The sequence below is a fragment of the Mauremys reevesii genome, linkage group 1 (genome assembly GCF_016161935.1).
Source record: "Mauremys reevesii isolate NIE-2019 linkage group 1, ASM1616193v1, whole genome shotgun sequence".
Taxonomy (NCBI): domain Eukaryota; kingdom Metazoa; phylum Chordata; order Testudines; family Geoemydidae; genus Mauremys; species Mauremys reevesii.
In genome coordinates, this window is record NC_052623.1 from 180,345,376 (window position 1) to 180,363,506 (window position 18,131).

The 18,131-nt window shown below is 40.7% G+C and overlaps 1 protein-coding gene across 6 annotated transcripts in view; it reads right to left on the reverse strand.

Moving 5' to 3' along the window:
- Positions 1 to 18,131, reverse strand: part of LOC120395622 (multidrug resistance-associated protein 1-like) — a 64,990-nt gene that overhangs the window by 10,137 nt on the left and 36,722 nt on the right. For 5 of the 6 annotated variants that reach the window (XM_039520176.1, XM_039520174.1, XM_039520173.1 and 2 more), the window contains 10 exons: positions 15,125 to 15,311; positions 12,403 to 12,475; positions 11,776 to 11,836; positions 10,397 to 10,616; positions 9,673 to 9,827; positions 6,947 to 7,102; positions 5,603 to 5,802; positions 4,317 to 4,443; positions 2,269 to 2,370; positions 649 to 792 (listed from right to left, as the gene is read on the reverse strand). In XM_039520176.1, coding sequence (XP_039376110.1) covers positions 649 to 792; positions 2,269 to 2,370; positions 4,317 to 4,443; positions 5,603 to 5,802; positions 6,947 to 7,102; positions 9,673 to 9,827; positions 10,397 to 10,616; positions 11,776 to 11,836; positions 12,403 to 12,475; positions 15,125 to 15,311 — 1,425 coding nt within the window. The remainder of the gene's footprint in view (positions 1 to 648; positions 793 to 2,268; positions 2,371 to 4,316; positions 4,444 to 5,602; positions 5,803 to 6,946; positions 7,103 to 9,672; positions 9,828 to 10,396; positions 10,617 to 11,775; positions 11,837 to 12,402; positions 12,476 to 15,124; positions 15,312 to 18,131) is intronic. The other variant, XM_039520175.1, reaches the window with a different exon arrangement.

Here is an 18,131-nt window from a genome sequence, read left to right on the forward strand (position 1 = left end):
AAAAAAAAAAACAAAAAACAACTAAACTACATATTAAAAACTAGGCTAACTGCTAGCTGTGAGAACGCTATGGCTGTCACACACTGCACCCCAGCCACGGCGGAAAGAAAAGAAAGAGAGAGGGGGCGGGCGGGCGGGCGGGGTATATATATAGCGCAGCGGCCGGCGCGCCAGGGGCGGCGCCAGCCTCGCCGCCCGTTGCTAGAGGTAAAAAAAAAAGAAGAAGAACTGCACGGTGGCGGCGCACACCTAAATGGAATGCATAGGAGCAATCACTCGAAGAAGAATATAACTTGACACTAAAGTCTGACATTTAAAAACCTTGGTCCAGATCTTCAGCTTCTGTAAATCAGTGGAGTCCCATTCAAATCAGTTGAGCTACATCAATTTACACCATAGGATCATCAGTCCCCTTGTATCTAATGTTGCCATTAATAAAACTTAGATAAAAATATACTTTTCCCAAGGGCTGTGCAACCATTTAGAAAATAGTTTCATGAATTCTAATATCTTATTATTTACATACCCAATAAGAATTATCCTAATTTGGACTCCTTTAGCTGAGCTATTATACATAAAATCTATTGAATATAGAAAATTAAGGGGCCAATTAATACAAAATAATCAAAAATAGTTTATGTACAATACCTTCTCTTTACTGTGCGTTTGGAAGGAGACATCCTGTAGGGCCAAACCAAGATCTGTTCTATACCGAGCTTGGTAATTAATGAACTCTATTATCCCTTTATTGGGCCATCCCATCGGGGGCCTTTTAGACATTATCCAGGGGGCCTGAAATTAAATTAACATTGTTTTAGTGCACTGTTTTACATTTTTACAAGCCACTTAGAATACTTTATGCAAGACATTTATAGTTTTAAAAATACAAGTAAACACATGATGATGACTCAGACTCAATCCAATGTGCTGAGAAGTCGGACAACTTCTTGGACATCAGGATTTTTTATTAAAAATACTTCACCACATGCAGAGGAATCACATGATCCTTCTCAGTAACCAGACTCAGACAAAATTGCACATATTCATTTAGAGAGCTACCTTAGGTACCTTGATTATTCTACCAACTCACAGACCTGAGTTTTAAGAGAGACTCAGGCTTCCAAGGCCCTGGCTATTAATAGTTTGTAATACATTCACTATTCTCAGCAAAGTACAGCCTGTACTTTCTAACAACTTTATTCATGTCTGGAATGCCACTTACTTTGAAAAAAAATGCATAGGACACACTGTTCGGACTATATCAGGAGCGACCCCATGCTAGTTAAGGCCAGGAATCACTTTGGCTTATTGGGCCCACTATGGGAAGTAGCAGTATTTGAGAATGGCAGCCCTGGCTCCTGAAGTCTGGAGCCCAAATCAGTGAAGCCACCATAGAGGAGCTTTGACAGCAGAGAGCAGAGGGACATTCTGTGAAGCCAGCCCTTCTTATACCTCAGCAGGTTTGTTCTCCTCTCATGGAAGCAGAGTGGAACACTCCAACCTAGAGTTGTGATGGGCAACTGCTATTCTAGTTACAGTAATTCATAGAATATCCACTCCTACCTTGCAACTTTTGTATCAGCCTAGTAGCAAAGGTTTTGATGACGGCAAATATCTCAAGCTCTGTAGTGAGTGGAACATACCCTGTATCGTTGCACCACTCTATATTTCTGAATTGCAATCAAGGGCTGTGATTGCAACTCATGTAGACATACTCAACAAGCTGGATTAGCAGTGAAGCCGTGACAGTATGACTTCTTCATGGGCTGTACATACCCTCCTGGGTAATTACTCTGGCAGCTAGCCTGCACTGAAGTCCATGATACTGTGACTTCACTGCTCCAGTAGCCAAGCTAGCTAGCTAAACTGTCTCAGATTCATCTACATGAGCTGTCATCACACTCCGTGATTGTAGTATAGATATACCCACAGATAGTAGTTCATGATGAGACTTTGAGATTTAAGATTTATTTTATATATTTGTTTATTTCTACCTGCCATAGCTACCACAAAGTCTGATGTCAAGAAACTTACTGGTCAACATTAAAAATACAAAACTGTTCTGACCATTAGTGTAAAGAGAAAGTCAAATACATTAGTTCGTGAATGTATCACACTTTGAGAATGTATGTATATTATTAATTATAAGATGCCATTTGTATTAGTCATTCAATTTCTTTTCTTTTTATCCATTAGTCACTAGCTTATACACATATATGAAACAGTGTCCAAATACTCAGTTTATATTCAGTCTTCTAAAATGCTCACCTCTTTGTCCATTTTTTCATATTCACAGACTCTTTCAATGGAAACTCCATTAGTTTCAATTTCGCATGCTTTACGCACCCAAAAATTCAAACTTTGAGTTATCTGAAAAAAATAAGATATATTCATGAGATGATCTAGGTTTATCTGGTCCTGCCACAGCATAGTGGGCTGGACTTAATGACTTCTTGAGGCCCCCTTAACCCTACATTTCTATGATTCACTCCACAGAATGTGTTAAAATTGCTTGGCCTTCGTAAACAGCATAATATATTTCAGAAATGTATTATGGATAGCAAAAAACAGCATCAAAACACGACGTCAGCTTTTTAGATAGTTCCAGAAGATGCAGAGCTCAAGTCAGGAGCTGGTATGCAAAGCTGGCTTTAAGCTTCCACTTTCACTGTGCTACCTACTCTGAACCACTTCCACCCATTTGCTGTGAAAGAAAAAAAACTCAGAGGATCAGTGTAGGGTAGCGGCACTGGCAAGGCACCCTTTCAATCAGTAACCTCCCCCCTTCTACTGTTACACTGGAAAGAAGAAGAGTCGGTTTATGATGTGTTGTGTGTGTGTATGTACTGTGTGTTCCATTTTGCCCTGAGCCATTTACACAAGTATCTTAGCAGTGTGGCAAAAGCAGCTGCAGTGCACCGGGGGATCAGGTCCATAGTGTCTGTCAAATCATTTCTATCCTCAAGCACCGAGAAGCTATTTTTGCAAGTACTTGTGCTACCTAGACCAATATCTGCAAGTAAATGCAGTGGACACTAATTTTATATGTGAATTCTCACAGTTGCCGTGTGACGGCTGTGAAATGACATGCTCAGGTACAGCAGTACAAAATTGGTCTATTTTAAACTGTTCTAAGACATTGTACATTATATATTAGAACTAAAAATTAAACGTTAACAAAACTGGTCGCTGACAAAATGGGTTAATAAACTAGGCATCCAAGGTTAAAATTTTGTCCTGAGGTAGGAATATTTAAAGATGAACCTAAAGGCGTCTGAACAAAAAATAATCAACTGTACTGAGATCCCATATTTAACCAAATGTGTATAAGATTAAAAGGCAAATAAAAAATCTAGTTTGTAATATATCTATCTGAAAAGACCTGAGTTCACAGCTGTGATTGTCCGATTAAGATGTCTGTGTTTCGGTGTTAAGGCATACAAGAAATGAAATACCCTTTCTTGTGTTGATGCAATCTGTTGCAGGGAAATCACAGAACACTGAATTCAGGTCTTAGCAGGTATAAAGTCTTGCAGTAGCCAGTATCATCTTCATGGGTATAGTGATATAGATGTCCATGTCACTTTACCCCAAAGAGCATACATTCTAATTTTAGATAACAGGATGAGTGAGAGAGAAAGTACTCAGGGGGTAGGACCAAACTATCAAGATATTGTGGACACGTGGGTTTTTACAACTCTTTAAATCATTAGGTTTTATTGTCTACCTAGCCACTAATCAACACAGTTCTAGCCTCCTTATTACAAGGGACACGCATGCCAAATGTGGTCTCAACTATGCTACTTTTTTTTTGTTAAATAACATAGGGCCATTGGAAATGTTTCCATTAAATACTTCAATACCAATACAAAACTCATTTTTAAACTAACCTCCTCCTTGCAATGATAGAAACCTAAATATTGCAGCTAGTGCACCAGAACTAGAAAGCACATATCTGAAAACATGACTGCAATTGACTAGACTACTTTCCTTCTCCAAGCTAGCAAAATACCAAAAGTAAGCCACCCAGTGTAGTAAGTTTGATATTTTAAATTCTGTTTCAATATGCCAATATTTTGTTGCTGCTTTTAAACCTGTCAATATATGAATTGTTAATAATACATAAACTTTCATAATTAGTGTAAATTCAAAGAAAGACACATAGTAGTGAGAGTACATTCTGCTCAGTTACATCCATGAGATTAAAAGTTGCACAGGTGTAACTGTGCAGCCTTTGGCCTACTAAATTTTACCCCAGTCAATCTTGTCTTCCATATGAAATATTGTAGAAGCATCAAAACTATACCATCACTTACATTCAGTGCATATGATATGGATAAACCCACTGTAGAGGAATTCATTGTATTTCCAGCCAGCACTGCAAACAAGGCAGCAAAGAAAACCATCAGGTCTCCTAGAAACTCAAGCCTGACAGCCAACCACCTGTAGTCAATGTAAGCAGAAAAAAAAATGGATTTATCTACAGAATTTTTGTTATGGAACATTGATAATATAGTAAAAAATCAACAATTAGCTCTTATAGCACTTTTCATCAATGTGCTTTACAAAGAAGGTAAGTATCATTATCTCCATTTTACAGACGGGGAAACTGAGGCACGGAGATAGTAAGTGACTTGCCCAAGATTACCCAACAGGCCAGTGGCAGAGCTGTAACAGTCCAGTGCTCTGTCAGCTAGGCCAGACTTCTCCACAATCCATATAAATAGATACCAACTCCAAAAATAAGACTGAATCTAGCTTTGAGTTCTATAACATTTATTTATCTCCTAATCCCCCCAGAATAAATCTTTCCCTCCTGCAATTGCACACAAATTTTATGTTGGGGCAGAATAAAATTCTAGCCCCCCTGAAGTCAAAACTCCCATTGACTTCAATGGGGCCAGGATTTTATTCTTATTGTTTCAATGATGATATGCGAAAAGCTATGACACTTTCTTTACTAAAATTCTTCACCTTAAAAAACACACCTCACGTTAACATCTGGAAATGAACAGATGGAGGATCTAACCCCATTTCCCTGCTAAAGTATGAACCCTCATCGCTTCATCAACCCATATGACTTACACTTTCAACATTCTGAAGAACATATTAACAAATACAGCAGATATATTTGAAGCGACAGGAGATTCTTTTTTCTAAAAATTCAGCTTTTAACAAATTATCTTTTTAAAGTGAGAAACACTGAAGTGCTCATGAAATATGCACTTTCCAATTGTATCTCTTTATAAAATCATGTAGGGAAAAATTAGTCAGTTTATAATTCTCCCCTTCCAGCAGCTGTTAGTAGACTTCATTGTTGTAGAATATTCTCATCTCAGAGCAAGCATATCTATCTCCTATAAATTAATTGGATTCCTGCACACAGAGGACGACATACCTCATTGCCTAGATACAAACCATGAAGCCAGTACTACTAAGAGTGCTGAACAAGTTACAGTACTTACACACATTGTAGGATTATTTTAATCCTTAACGAGCCTGCTCCCATCAAAGCTTATTATTTTAGCCACTGATTTCAACAGGAGCAGGATCTGACCCACTCTGCATAACTTCTATAAATTCTAGGTTGTTAATACAGTACCTGTTTGAGATAACATTGTTGTAGAAGCAAACCAAGTTCTCATTCACCACATCTTTGTTTTGTCTAATGAATCTTTCTTGGTGTCCAAATGCTCGGATTGTAGACAGTCCTAAGAGAGTTTCACTGAAGTGGGAGATCACAGGAGAGTGTGATGCTCCAGCTAATCGTCGGATTTGTCGTGAACTAGCTATGTAGTATCGCTAAGGAAACAACAGATACAAAAGAGGCAGATTCTAAGTTACTATAAGGGCTGGAAAATGATTAGAAAACAAGTTTCACACACCTTTGAAACTTCAAGTACAACTTGTGGCTTATTTGCATATCATAATTAAAAAAAGCCAAACAATTTTAGCACAGAACTTTTCAAAAAATTATCTTAATTCAGGGGGGTGGACAATGTCTGTGTCTTAATGTAATAACCAGGCATGTAAACTACTAGGAGGGCTAGCAGTAAGAGGAGTGTCATTTCCAAAATTGCCATCACTCCTGTTGTAACATATACCCACTAAGGAGATGAACTAAACTTTATATTGGAATTTCCTGACTTATGTTCAAATGAGGATCCACCTTAATTTTCATCAGCATAATTACGTATATTCTCAAATCTTGATCAAAGGTTGATAGCCTCTCTGCTCTCTCATTTATATCTATTAGCATAGCCTACATTATGAACACGTCTGACATCAACACAGCCTGGAGCGGAGATAGGGAAGCCAATGTTTCAAAGGACAGTTTTTCTGACACATTAAAATGACAGTTGAAATTTAGTTATGGGATTTCTCTAAGTTCCTGTTCCTCTATGCTATAAGTCATAACTGTGCTATGTATTTTCTTGAAGCAAGCTAGGCCCTACAAATATCTGCATGTGTTGTTCCAGGGTAGCACACACCCTACTTCAGTTTTTGCTTTGACTCTCTGTTTTCCCATATCACATGCCCATTTTTTGTCATACAATTTTATTGGTTTTCTTACAATATAATATCTTGTAAGAGGAAAAAAACATGGGCAGGAAAGAATGGAAGTCATTGACAAAGACAGGCATTACTGTAGGAAACATTCAAAATGTATTTTACTACTCTTGTGAGAAGCCTGAGGATCTTTTTAGGAGTCAGCTTTAAAAAGTGTGTGTGTGGGGACTGGGGGGGTGGAGAGATGGTGTGGCAGAATACTAAAATATAAGTTTCTTAGGTTTCTACTTTGGCTTTTCAGGCAAGATTTACAATTTACACCCAACTGTTTTAGACAATGCTTAATAATGATTTTGTTTCAGTCTCTCTCTCTCTCTCTCACACACACACACACGGAAAATACATATCTCTTGTTGTAAAAGTTTAAGCAACTTACTTGGATAATAAAATACAGGTATCCAAGGGGAATAACTACCAGTATGAAGAGAGGTGAAGCAGACATGATTACTAGAATGGTTCCAATAACATCTAGTGTACAGTTTAACCAGGTCCGTAAGTAGTAATGGAAGCGCAGATCAATGATAAACATGTCCTGTGATATTACACACACAAATTAGTTTTAATGTCTCCTTACTAAAACTGTAGACATTTCTCAAGAAACTGCCCTTAGACTCTCAACTCAAACAACCAAAATCCTTTACTGCAGCAAAAATTGTTGGGGGAAAAGTTTTGGTGACATACTGATATACAATGGATTAATTTAACATATTGTAGCCTGTCTAATACTACAAATAGATATAATTACTCACATTTCCTATCTGAACTTTGCTCAGTAGACATGAGAAGCTTGTTGCTAAAATATCAGACTGTCCCATAGTTGGTGAGCATGCTCTGTAGCTTAACGTGCCAAACTGAACTGCCACAGACAAATTCATAGTGGCAGCTATTGCTGCTTTCCCCTCTCAAAATACTATTAGGCAAGAGAAGGCATACGAGACTGGGAACCAGAGACCGTGAATTCAACTCTGAGCTTTTCTACTCACTCCTGTTATTTCTGTTCCTTTTAAAATCTGTATTATTAATCAAGGCCTCATAACCCACTGAGAGGTTATAAAAGCTAGGAACAAAACCCTGATTCTCATAAGGCAGATCCAAGTCTCATTTACTTAGCCACACCGCCTCTCAGAAAGAAGGTACCAAATCTAAGTATGTGGTTATGATATCTGTTTGTGCAATATGCATCCTCCACATACATGCATCCTCCAGTCCACAGAAGATAGCAGCCTACCAGCAATTGCACATCATCCTTTAGCTCAAGTAGCAGGCATCTATGGGCAGTGCTGAAGCTTGTGGGTTCAAACTGTGCTTATGAGAGGAACAGGGAGCATTACAGTTATATGAAATAGAATTCTTTTGTTTTTTAATAAATGTAAGATGTTACATACAAAAAATAAAAATTACAAATGTTAAGGTTGCAAAGTCATGCACTCAAAAGTTAGGAAAAGTCATTCTCTGAGCACTGTCAATTCTGTGTATTGAAAGAAGTACTGGGCCAGGGCTGGATGGGATCCTAACTTTGAGAGCTTGAATTTCACACCTTAGTTTGTCTGTAATCTTTTATATCAATTAGCATTGCATTAGCAAGATATAAAAATTATAAACTTTTTAAATCAGTGGGACATTTCATTCCATATTATTTATGAAAATATACTTATGATATAAATATGAACATAACTGAGATACACTTTATGCAAGATGGCACATGTATAAGATATCATTGGAAAGGCAATGATTTACTGAATGTGATTATCTAATTTGTATGCTTGTATCATTTCTGTATCTGAACTTAGGAATACTAACTATGTATCTGTATGTCGAATGTGTTGCTTTGGGTATCACCCCCAACAAACCTTCAGGTTCAACAATGGAAAAGCCAGACAGGGTTAATGGGCCATTAGCAGAGACAGTGGACTGTGAAAGAGCTTAGTCTTCCTGTGGATGCTCCAGACAGCCTAGGAGTAATGGCTGCCACAGCCCTGCAGAGACATGGGTCTGAGCCAGCTGGTACTGGAACTACACCTTGTAATGCCAGTGTTCTTCTACTAGGAGACAAAGGGTTCCCGGGATACACAAGACTACAAGAGCTATATAAGGCAAGGGAGTGACATCATCATGTTTTTCCTCTGCCTCCCCACCCAAAGAGACTGAAAAATGCCTGGAAGCAAGAACTGAATTGGGAGGAGAAGGGTTGAGCCCAAGCTGGAAGGGTACTAGCTTGTGAGTAATACCTGAGGTCTCAAGCTGGAGATCAGTGTAGCTGCCTTTCTAGACTTTCTGCAATCTGCCTGTAACAATATCTAGGGTGAGAAATTACTCTCTGTAACCAATTTATTTAGTGAAACAAGCTTAGCTTGCATGTTTTGCTTTATTTGTTTAGTAATCTGCTTTGTTCTGTCGGTTATCTCTTATATTCACTTAAATCCAACGTTTGTAGTTAATAAACTTATTTCTTGTTTATAATATAACCCAGTTTGTGCAAATCATAATTGGTGGGGATAAGAGGCTGTACATACCTTCCGCCACATTGAGGAAGGAGATGGTTTTCATAATATACCTTTGGGTCTGTACTCCAAGGGAGGTGGACACTGAGTGCTGGGGCAAGTCCCTTAAGCTGAGCCTTCCCAGAACTGATCTCAGTGTCTGTTTCATTCTGCAGTTGGGTGTGGCCCTGCCTGTGTGTGTGCTGGAGGAGACTTAATAGCCTGGCTCAGCAAGACAGGTAAAAGGGGTGCCCAAGCTGGCATAACAGGCGGGCTCAGTGGTATCTCAGCTCATCAAATGGCATCCTAAGTGGGGCAACCTATCACAACCAGACTGAGCTCAACTCAGCTTACCACCTCTAGGTTGCAGGACTGTGCTCTGAGGAAATCACGCCCAGTGACCATGGACAAAAACAATATTAAAGGGCCTTCAGTTGATAAAAGGTACTGATGATTTTTGCAGGAAAGTATTCTGTGGCATTTGTGCAGGCTTCTTTTTATACTGAAACTGATGTCTATTATCTGGTATTACTCTTTGATTTTTAAAAGCATTACATGGCATTAAAGTTGTAGTTCTTTACTGTACATTTTCTAAAAAAATGTGGACATGTTTTTCCTTTACCTTTGTGAATCTATTGATGATCTGACCTACTGGATTAGTTTCAAAGTACTGGAGGGGAAGGTGCAGCACGCTGGCTAACATGTGATTATGCAATGTCCGAGAAGCACAGAGGGATCCTCGAGTAAGCACATATGCACCATAGCAGACCAGAAGACCTTAAAAATGAACGAATACATAAATAAATAAAACAATGTCATGTGGGTTTTTTTGTCCAAAGTCATCGCACTTCAGCCTGGTAGGCCCACTATAAAGTTTTGTTTTACATAAGCATCTGTTCACATCTTATCCCTTCATAAACAAGTCTATTCTACCATTAGCAGGTGCATGGGATTCCTGTTAACACTAACCGTGACATGGACACTGACATCTAACCCCACAAAAATAGTAACACCTCCTTAGCTAAAATGTGCACTTGTTCATACAACAACATTGACTTGGTTCCAAGGACAGCCATATTACAAATTAGTCTAATCTTCCTTTTCAATCATTCCTTCACTTTACAGCTCCCTAGCTTGATCCTTTCTCCCTACCATTCCCCCACACCAATGTGAAGTGATTCTAGTTTGCTGCTATACACACATCTGATTACAGAATAACGAATATAGTTTGTCTTTGTATTACACATCTGCAGTCTCCATTACAGATTTAACAAGATGTAAAAGAACCCCAGGCAACTAAGTTTTGCAAATACAGAGAAAATAAAGTCTTGTATGTTTAGCCTTACCTTGTATGAATCCCAAAAGCCCATAGACACCAAGTTTATTGTTTCTTAAGTGTTTCCACTCTGTGTAATCCTTATTTTTTTCTTCTTCTGCTGACCAGGTGCTAAGCCACAGATTTTGTCCTACAGCTACTGCATTTTGTCCTAAATAAGCTGCTAGGGTTAGCCATACCCATACCCAGCCAAATGCTTGCAGGTATTTCAAAATAACTGACATTGTCATCTAAATACAAGAAAAATGTCACTATGAAAGGCAAATTACAGTAAATGAACTGAATATACTTATTTCTTCAGACATTTATATAAATATGAAATCCAATAATTTAATCACATGCAGTCATATTTTGTGTCTTCAAAAATCTATTTCTCCCAGAAATAATTTTTCCCCTTATAATAAAATTTGTCAGCTGTACAGGGAGGGATACCTTTCATATATGCTATGGAGAACATTAAAAACAAAATTAAGGTTGCAAAATCAAGCCTAAAAATGTTAGGAAATGCTAGAATTAAGGTTGCCTAAGTACCCACAGCTTGCCCCCTTTCTGCGAATGCATTATAGTACAATAATTAATTACATGATCATATACTACTCTTTTCAATAGGACCCCAGTCTCATTTAGGCATACAGGATCAATGGTGCTCACTTAATAAGCAATTATTCATTTGTTTTCGCCTCACTAAATAATGTGTGCTGTTGACCTTATTTACTTCAAACCCTACTCTGAATACAGTATTATGAATTTTTCCCGTGGTCTTTCCTATGATGCTCGACACTACAGAAATATTTATTGATTAATTTCGATGACACTGAGGGCATCATCCACATTTTGCAGATTGAAAACTGAGACACAGTAAGATTCAGCTCAAAAGTATCCAATAATTTTCTGAGCCTAATTTGAGACATCTCAGACCTGATTTTCCAGACTACTTAACAAGATTTTCAGAGGCTTATAACTTGACCAAATATGGGCAGATTTTCACAGTGATTGCAAAAAGCAAATCCCTGACACAAAGACCACCCTCTTGTCAAATTTCAAGCCTCTGTTCCAAAACATGGAGGCATTAGAACTTTTAAAAGAAAGGGTCACCAGAATTATTTTTAACATGGGCAAAATGTGTTATTCTCTAGCCCTGATCTCAGAAACAGCTGAACTATTTGGCTGATTTTTTCCCAAAACATTCACCTTGAGGCAGATGCCTAGTATGGAAAATTTCAGCCCCACTGGTTAATGTTTGGCAAAGCTACCAATAACTGAAAACTGGGTCTTATAATGGGCAATGTCAGGAAATCTTAATAGGTGGTGCTACCAGCCCTGCCTATAATTGCTTTAATAGATTACATGTATATAGAAAACTACAAAGGTAATTTATCCAATGCTTACGCTGCCAGTAGCAACATTTTCTTTCTTCATTGAGAATGCTTTGGTTTGTTCAAAGGAAGAACTGCAAATAACAATGTTAAATGTAATTTAATCATAAACATAAAGTGAAACATCAAGAAAAACACATACACCGAATCAATCTTGAACAAAAAACAGGTCTGTGAATTCCTCTTCCTTAAAAATGCCATAGTGTATTTCCCAAGCCCTTCCTTTTTATCATTAAAATGTTAACATAGCCAGACACAATAACCATGACTAATGCAGTGTCCTAAGTGCACACAGCACTTTACAAACTTGCAAATAGATGTCCGCCCCTAGGAATGTACTCAGCTATCAAACAGAACATAGAAGCAGTCTGAGGTACATGAAAAAGCAAAGCAAACCAAACCAATGCTAGGGAGCAGCATGAGTGCAAAGGACATTAGAACAAACAAAGCCATATTCTTATGTTGCTTATGAACGGATGGAGTGGAGATGATGCAAGCAGCCCCTCCTCTAGCCCAGATTTGCACCCAAATCTTGCACTGTGCACTCCCTAAGTGCAGGAGGCTGGAGTAGTTCTAGTATCACTTCAACAACCCTCCCAAATCAGAGAGTGGCCATGTACTGCTTACTTTCAGTACCTACCTGTCTTTATGCCTCAGGAGCTCTTTTTGAGGCAGAGTATTGCCTTTTTGACTCTCTCTCTTTAAAGAAGACACTAGAGTGAAAAAATGAAAAATACTTTTTTCAAGTCTTTATAGTTTGTTCAGACAGCTACAATAATTAAGAAGTGAGAAATAAAAAAGGAGAGAATGCAGATGAGGTGGAAGTGGGGCTGCTCTATAACTATATATGAATAGTGTATATTGACCTGGTTATTTGGATGTTTAAAGCCCTTCTGGGGGCTACCTAGTGTAAGAAATGCCTGTGTTTAGACTCCTGCAATAGTTTTGCAGAAAAGATGGAGGCCAAAATACTCTACTGCTCTAACTCTAGTGAAGTGAAAGGAGTTATGCTAGCAAAGAACTTGGCCCAGAGATTCCAAGAAAATACATTCTCACTTGATGAAAAATTATAATTCCTGCCCTCCACCCCACCAGCTCCCTCAAATATTAAGATGAGCCTACATCTCAAAATATTTTCATGTCATAGTCAAAGATGTTAGGCAGAGTGTTTTGTTGTTTCCCATGTTATGCTAATACACCTCTACCCCGATATAACGCGGCCCGATATAAGGCAGGTTCGCATACAAGGCGGTAAAGCTCTGACACGCTGCTCTGAGTAGCGTGCTGGGCCAGGCCGGGGCTGAGGGGTTCGATAAGGGGCAGAGGGTCTCAGGGGCAGTCAGGGGCTCCCCCCTCAAGGTCTGGGGGACAGGAGCAGTGGAAAGGCACTTTTGGGGGCCCCCCAGTCCCAGAGTGGCCCGAGGGATTAGCGGGGGGGGGGGGAGCTGGGAGCAGCCCGCTCTGCTTCCCTCACCCTGGCCCCAGCTGTGTCGCTCGGGGGAGGGGATTTGGGGGACGGGATCCCCCCTGCACTCACCGGCGGCGGGAAGCGGAGCAGCCCGGCCCCAGCCCGCTCCACTCCGCCAGCTCCCAGCCGTGGCGCTCCACTTCCCGCCAGGCAGGTGAGTGCAGAACCTTTCCCCAGCTGCCCCCCAGCAACATGGCTGGGGCTGGGGCAAGGAAAGCGGAGCGGAGCGGGCTGGGGCCGCGTCGCTCCGCTTCCCGCCGCAGGTGAGTGAAGAGGGCATCCTTTCCCCAACCTCCCCGCACTCACCGGCAGCGGGAAGCAGAGTGCCACAGCTGGGAGATAGCGAAGTGGAGCGAGCTGGGGCCGGGCTGCTCTGCTTCCCGCCGCTGCCGGTGAGTGCCTGTCAGGGGACAGTGGATAGGGGTCGGAGCAGTCAGGGGATAGGGGGGTTGAGTGGGGTCCTGGGGGTGATTAGGGACAGGGGTCTCTGGAGGAGGCGGTCAGGGAACAAGGAATGGGGGGGGCCAAAGCAAGTTTGATATAACGCGGTCTCACCTATAACGCAGTGAGACTTTTTGTCTCCCGAGGACAGCGTTATATCGGGGTAGAGGTGTATCAAGAAAAAAAGTTTAAAAAAAATTGCAGTGATAATATGAAATTGTTTCTTTTTGGTCTTGCTGTCATTTAAGTCAATAAGCCTGTTAAAATAAAACTGTTTTCTGCATACATCTGTTGTGCTGAATTCACCTATAATTTTGTCCATATACCCTTTATATCCATTCACAGCCATGCTTCTACTGCAAGCTACAAATGAACATTCAGAAAGGTATTTGCCTAGTCTAGGATATTTGTATATCTGTAATATATAGTAGCTGCTTTTAAAAGTTTATGTATTAATTATCTTTACTTACAGCTGTCAGGAGGAGTGTCCCCTTAGAAGTCTGACAATAATCTCCCTGTTGAACCTGACCTATTTCATTATGCAAAAACTGATTTGCTTCCATCTCACTATCTTTCATAAATATATAATTACCACAGAAGTCTTGCTAACCAAAAAACATGTCAATTTACACAATAGCTGCATCTTTTGCAATCTGAGAATACAATTATTGTTTAACTATTATACAGAAATAGGAGACACAAAACAAGGAATTGTTTGTTTCTCAGCACTAGAGCAATACATTAAAATAAACAAACAATAAACTTAGAAACTTTCCATATAAAGTGTTTCCCAGCAATATTGTAAGAGCTGTCAGCTAGGTAAAATGTTAAGCCTAAACATCTCTCTGAAAAGTGCATAACACTTTCTTTGTATATTTGCAAGAGGAAAAGAAATGCTCTCAGGTTGACAATTCCTATGCCATACTTCACCATAACATGTTTCATAAACTTATGGAAATGGAGGGGGGTTTCTAATGTAACACCATGTAGATTAGTACCAGCAGGTATTACTGTAATAACTAATAATGGCTATAAAAGTCAGAATAATTGAAGTGTCAGATAAATCAAAATGAATCTTTGACTAAAGTCAATTAGGAGTTGACAGGACAAAAAAGCATAAGCTGAAAAAACATGGAAGTTTCCCATTCCAGGAATTACTTATATTCAGATAGAGCCTGGCCACATGAGGGCCTTTAGGTACCTGAAGTCAATGATTTACTATTTCAATAGTGCCTGAATTTTATTCCAGTTTCTAACTTGGAATCTCAGCATCTAGACCTAGCTGAATTCAAACAACTGATAGAAAGGTGAAAGGCTTTGTATCCCTTTACCAAATCCTTGTGCTATTCAATCCCCTAAGGAAAAAAATTTCTTAGCAACTGATGTAGAAAGGTAAAATTAGGTTTTAGGAAAACATGGTATATTCAAAACACGGTATATTATATGTGCTCACTTTTCATTTGAGGTGTCTCTTCACTTTTATTTTCTGCACTGAAGACTTGAAGCAGTTCAGCAAAGTTAGCTCTTTCTGAGAGCAGCTCTTGGTAGGTCCCCATATGCGCTATCCTGCCATCTTCCATTACAATTATAACATCTGTCTGAGGCAGGAGTGTCAGGTTATGGGTCACTAAAATACGCGTCTGAAAAACACAAAACATTTCTTTTTTACCATATGAAAATGAAGTGTGTACAGGGTTCTTTTTTAAAAAAAGAAGGAGAGTTGCATATGGAATTGTCTTAGGAATTTATCTAGATACCTCTTTAAAACAACCAACTAGATTTGAAGAAATTGTTACCATTGTTACATACTACAATACACTAATTATCAAATTACACATTATTATGCTGCTGTTGAACATGTGGTTCTTAAGGCATGTTATATCAGCTTTACAAATAAAAATACTTCAGAATTAGGGAAGTGCTCATTTTTAATGATAACAGAAGACCATGAAAACTCGAGTTTCTTAGTAAGAGTCCCTCTAAATACAACTTAGTACCATATCTATGTTGATAGCAGCCCTGTTCATCTTGTTTAGGCATCTGTCACTACTAGTGTTTTCAGTACGGGAAACTCCTTTTCCAGGTGTTTATTACCAATAAAGCAAGTGAAGAAGAGGAGGGTAAGAGGGAAGTAAAAAGAGAAACATCTTCACTTCCACCAATCCATGAATTCCATAGCTACCAGCTAGCAGTAAATAATCTGCATAAATCAGTAATATTGTGGAAATTTACTTTTCACCAAGATATTTGAATCTTTTAACAAACTTTGGATGAGAAAACTCCGTCACCTGTCCACTCTTCCTCGGGGATTCCTTTGGTCACCAGAAAACCTTTTTGCCACTCACAGGCCTGGTCTACACTAGGACTTTAATTCGAATTTATCAGCGTTAATTCGAACTAACCGCTCAACCGTCCACACCAGGAAGCCATTTAATTCGAACTAGAGGGCTCTTTAGTTCGAATTTGGTACTCCACCCCGGCAGGTGGAGTAACGCTAAATTCGCACTTGCTAGCTCGAATTAGGCTTGGTGTGGATGCTAATCGAACTTAGCAGCTCCGGGAGCTATCCCACAGTTCACCACTCTGTTGACGCTCTGGACAGCATTCCGAGCTTGGATTCTCTGGCCAGCCACACAGGAAATGACCCGCGAAAATTTGAATTCATTTTCCTGTCTGGGCGGTTTGAATCTGACGTTCTGGTTGCACATCGGGGCGAGCTCCGCAGCACCTGCAACGATGCAGAGCTCTCCAGCAGAGGAGTCCGGGCAATCCCAGAATAGAAACAGGTCCCCAGCATGGAGTGACCGGGAAGTCCAGGATCTGATCGCTGTGTGGGGCGAGGAGTCTGTGCTCTCGGAGCTGCGCTCCAACAAGCGGAACGCGAAGACCTTCGAGAAGGTCTCTAAAGCCATGAAAGACAAAGGATACAGCCGGGATGCGATGCAGTGCCGCGTGAAAGTGAAGGACCCAAGACAAGGGTATCAAAAAGTCAGAGCGGCAAACGGACGCTCCGGAGCCCAGCCCCAGACATGCCGCTTCTACGAGGCACTGCATGCCATTCTAGGTGGGTCTGCCACCAGTGCCCCACCAGTGACGGTGGACTCCGAGGATGGAATAGTGTACCGGGACAGTTCCCCCTCCCTGTTCGCCGATGGGGAAGATGAGGAAGGGTCTGTTGAGGACGGCGCAGGCGACATCGAACCCACTCCCGCTTTCCTTGACAGCCAGGATCTCTTCATCACCCTCACAGAGATCCCCTACCAACCGTCCCCGCCCGTTAACCCGGACTCGGAATCAGGGGAAGGATCAGGCGGTAAGTGCTACAAACAGGGAAACATTTATTTTTTTAAGAAACAGGGATATATATAAAAAATAGAAATACTATATAACAATTTTTAAATATGAAACTATACAAACAGCAGGTCTACACAAACAGCAATGGAGCAATAGTCCTCTGGGGATAGTTCAAAAAAGCTCTCAGAGAGCAGCTGGAAAAGCCTCAGCAAGAGGTTTCTTGGGAGAGGTGCTTTATTGGGTGCTCTGTTGAAGCACACTCTTCCGCGCCAGGCCATCCTCAGGTAAAGGGGGACCATCGCCTCGACGAGCATGGCAGCGTATGGTCCTGGTCTGTGCAGGGCTTCTGTGAGCATCCACTCTCTCTGTGTGCGCCTGACACGCCTCAGGGTGATGTCGTTGTGGAAGTGCTGCATCTAATTAGTGGAATTAGTGTACTGTTACTATTGTGCATGGTAGACTTTTACTTTGCATAAGAATGACCCTCGCTTAACAGAGTTTTACTTTGCATAAGAATGACCCTTGCTTAACAGAGTTTTACTTTGCATAAGAATGACCCTCGCTTAACAGCCACGTGTTGCAGGCCACAGAGGAAACGCATACAGGGGTCTTTCCCATTCACTGGCTGGAGGTGCCGCATAACGCTCATCTTCTCTGCTTTGCACATTGCCTCCAGCAGGAGAGCACAGCTAAGCAGTAACTGATAAGCACTCTGTACTGTAAGGCTTACCAGGACTTTGTGTAAGAGGGATGCAGCTGTCTCTCCTCGCTTGTGCGCTATCCAGTGCAATCGCGCCGCCAATGAGAGCGTATTCCGAAATCTCGGACTAGTTCCGAGATCTCCTGAGACTTGGTTCCCTGTTTGGTCTTCTTAACTGAAACTGACTAGACTGTGTTTACTGTTGGCAAACATGTATTTGTTCAAGGAAATCACCTACTTTTTCGCATCACACAGCTTCGGCTCCTTCCCGGACTGCCCCGCCATCCCCCTCGCAGAGGCTGGCTCAGATTAGACGCCGAAAGAAAAAGACAAGGGACGACATGTTCCAGGAACTGATGGCCAGCTCCAGAGCGGAGGCGGCAGAGCAGAGACAGTCGAGGGAGAGCCTGTGTCAGCAGCATCGCACACACATGGAACGGGAGGATAGGTGGCGGCAGGAAGACCA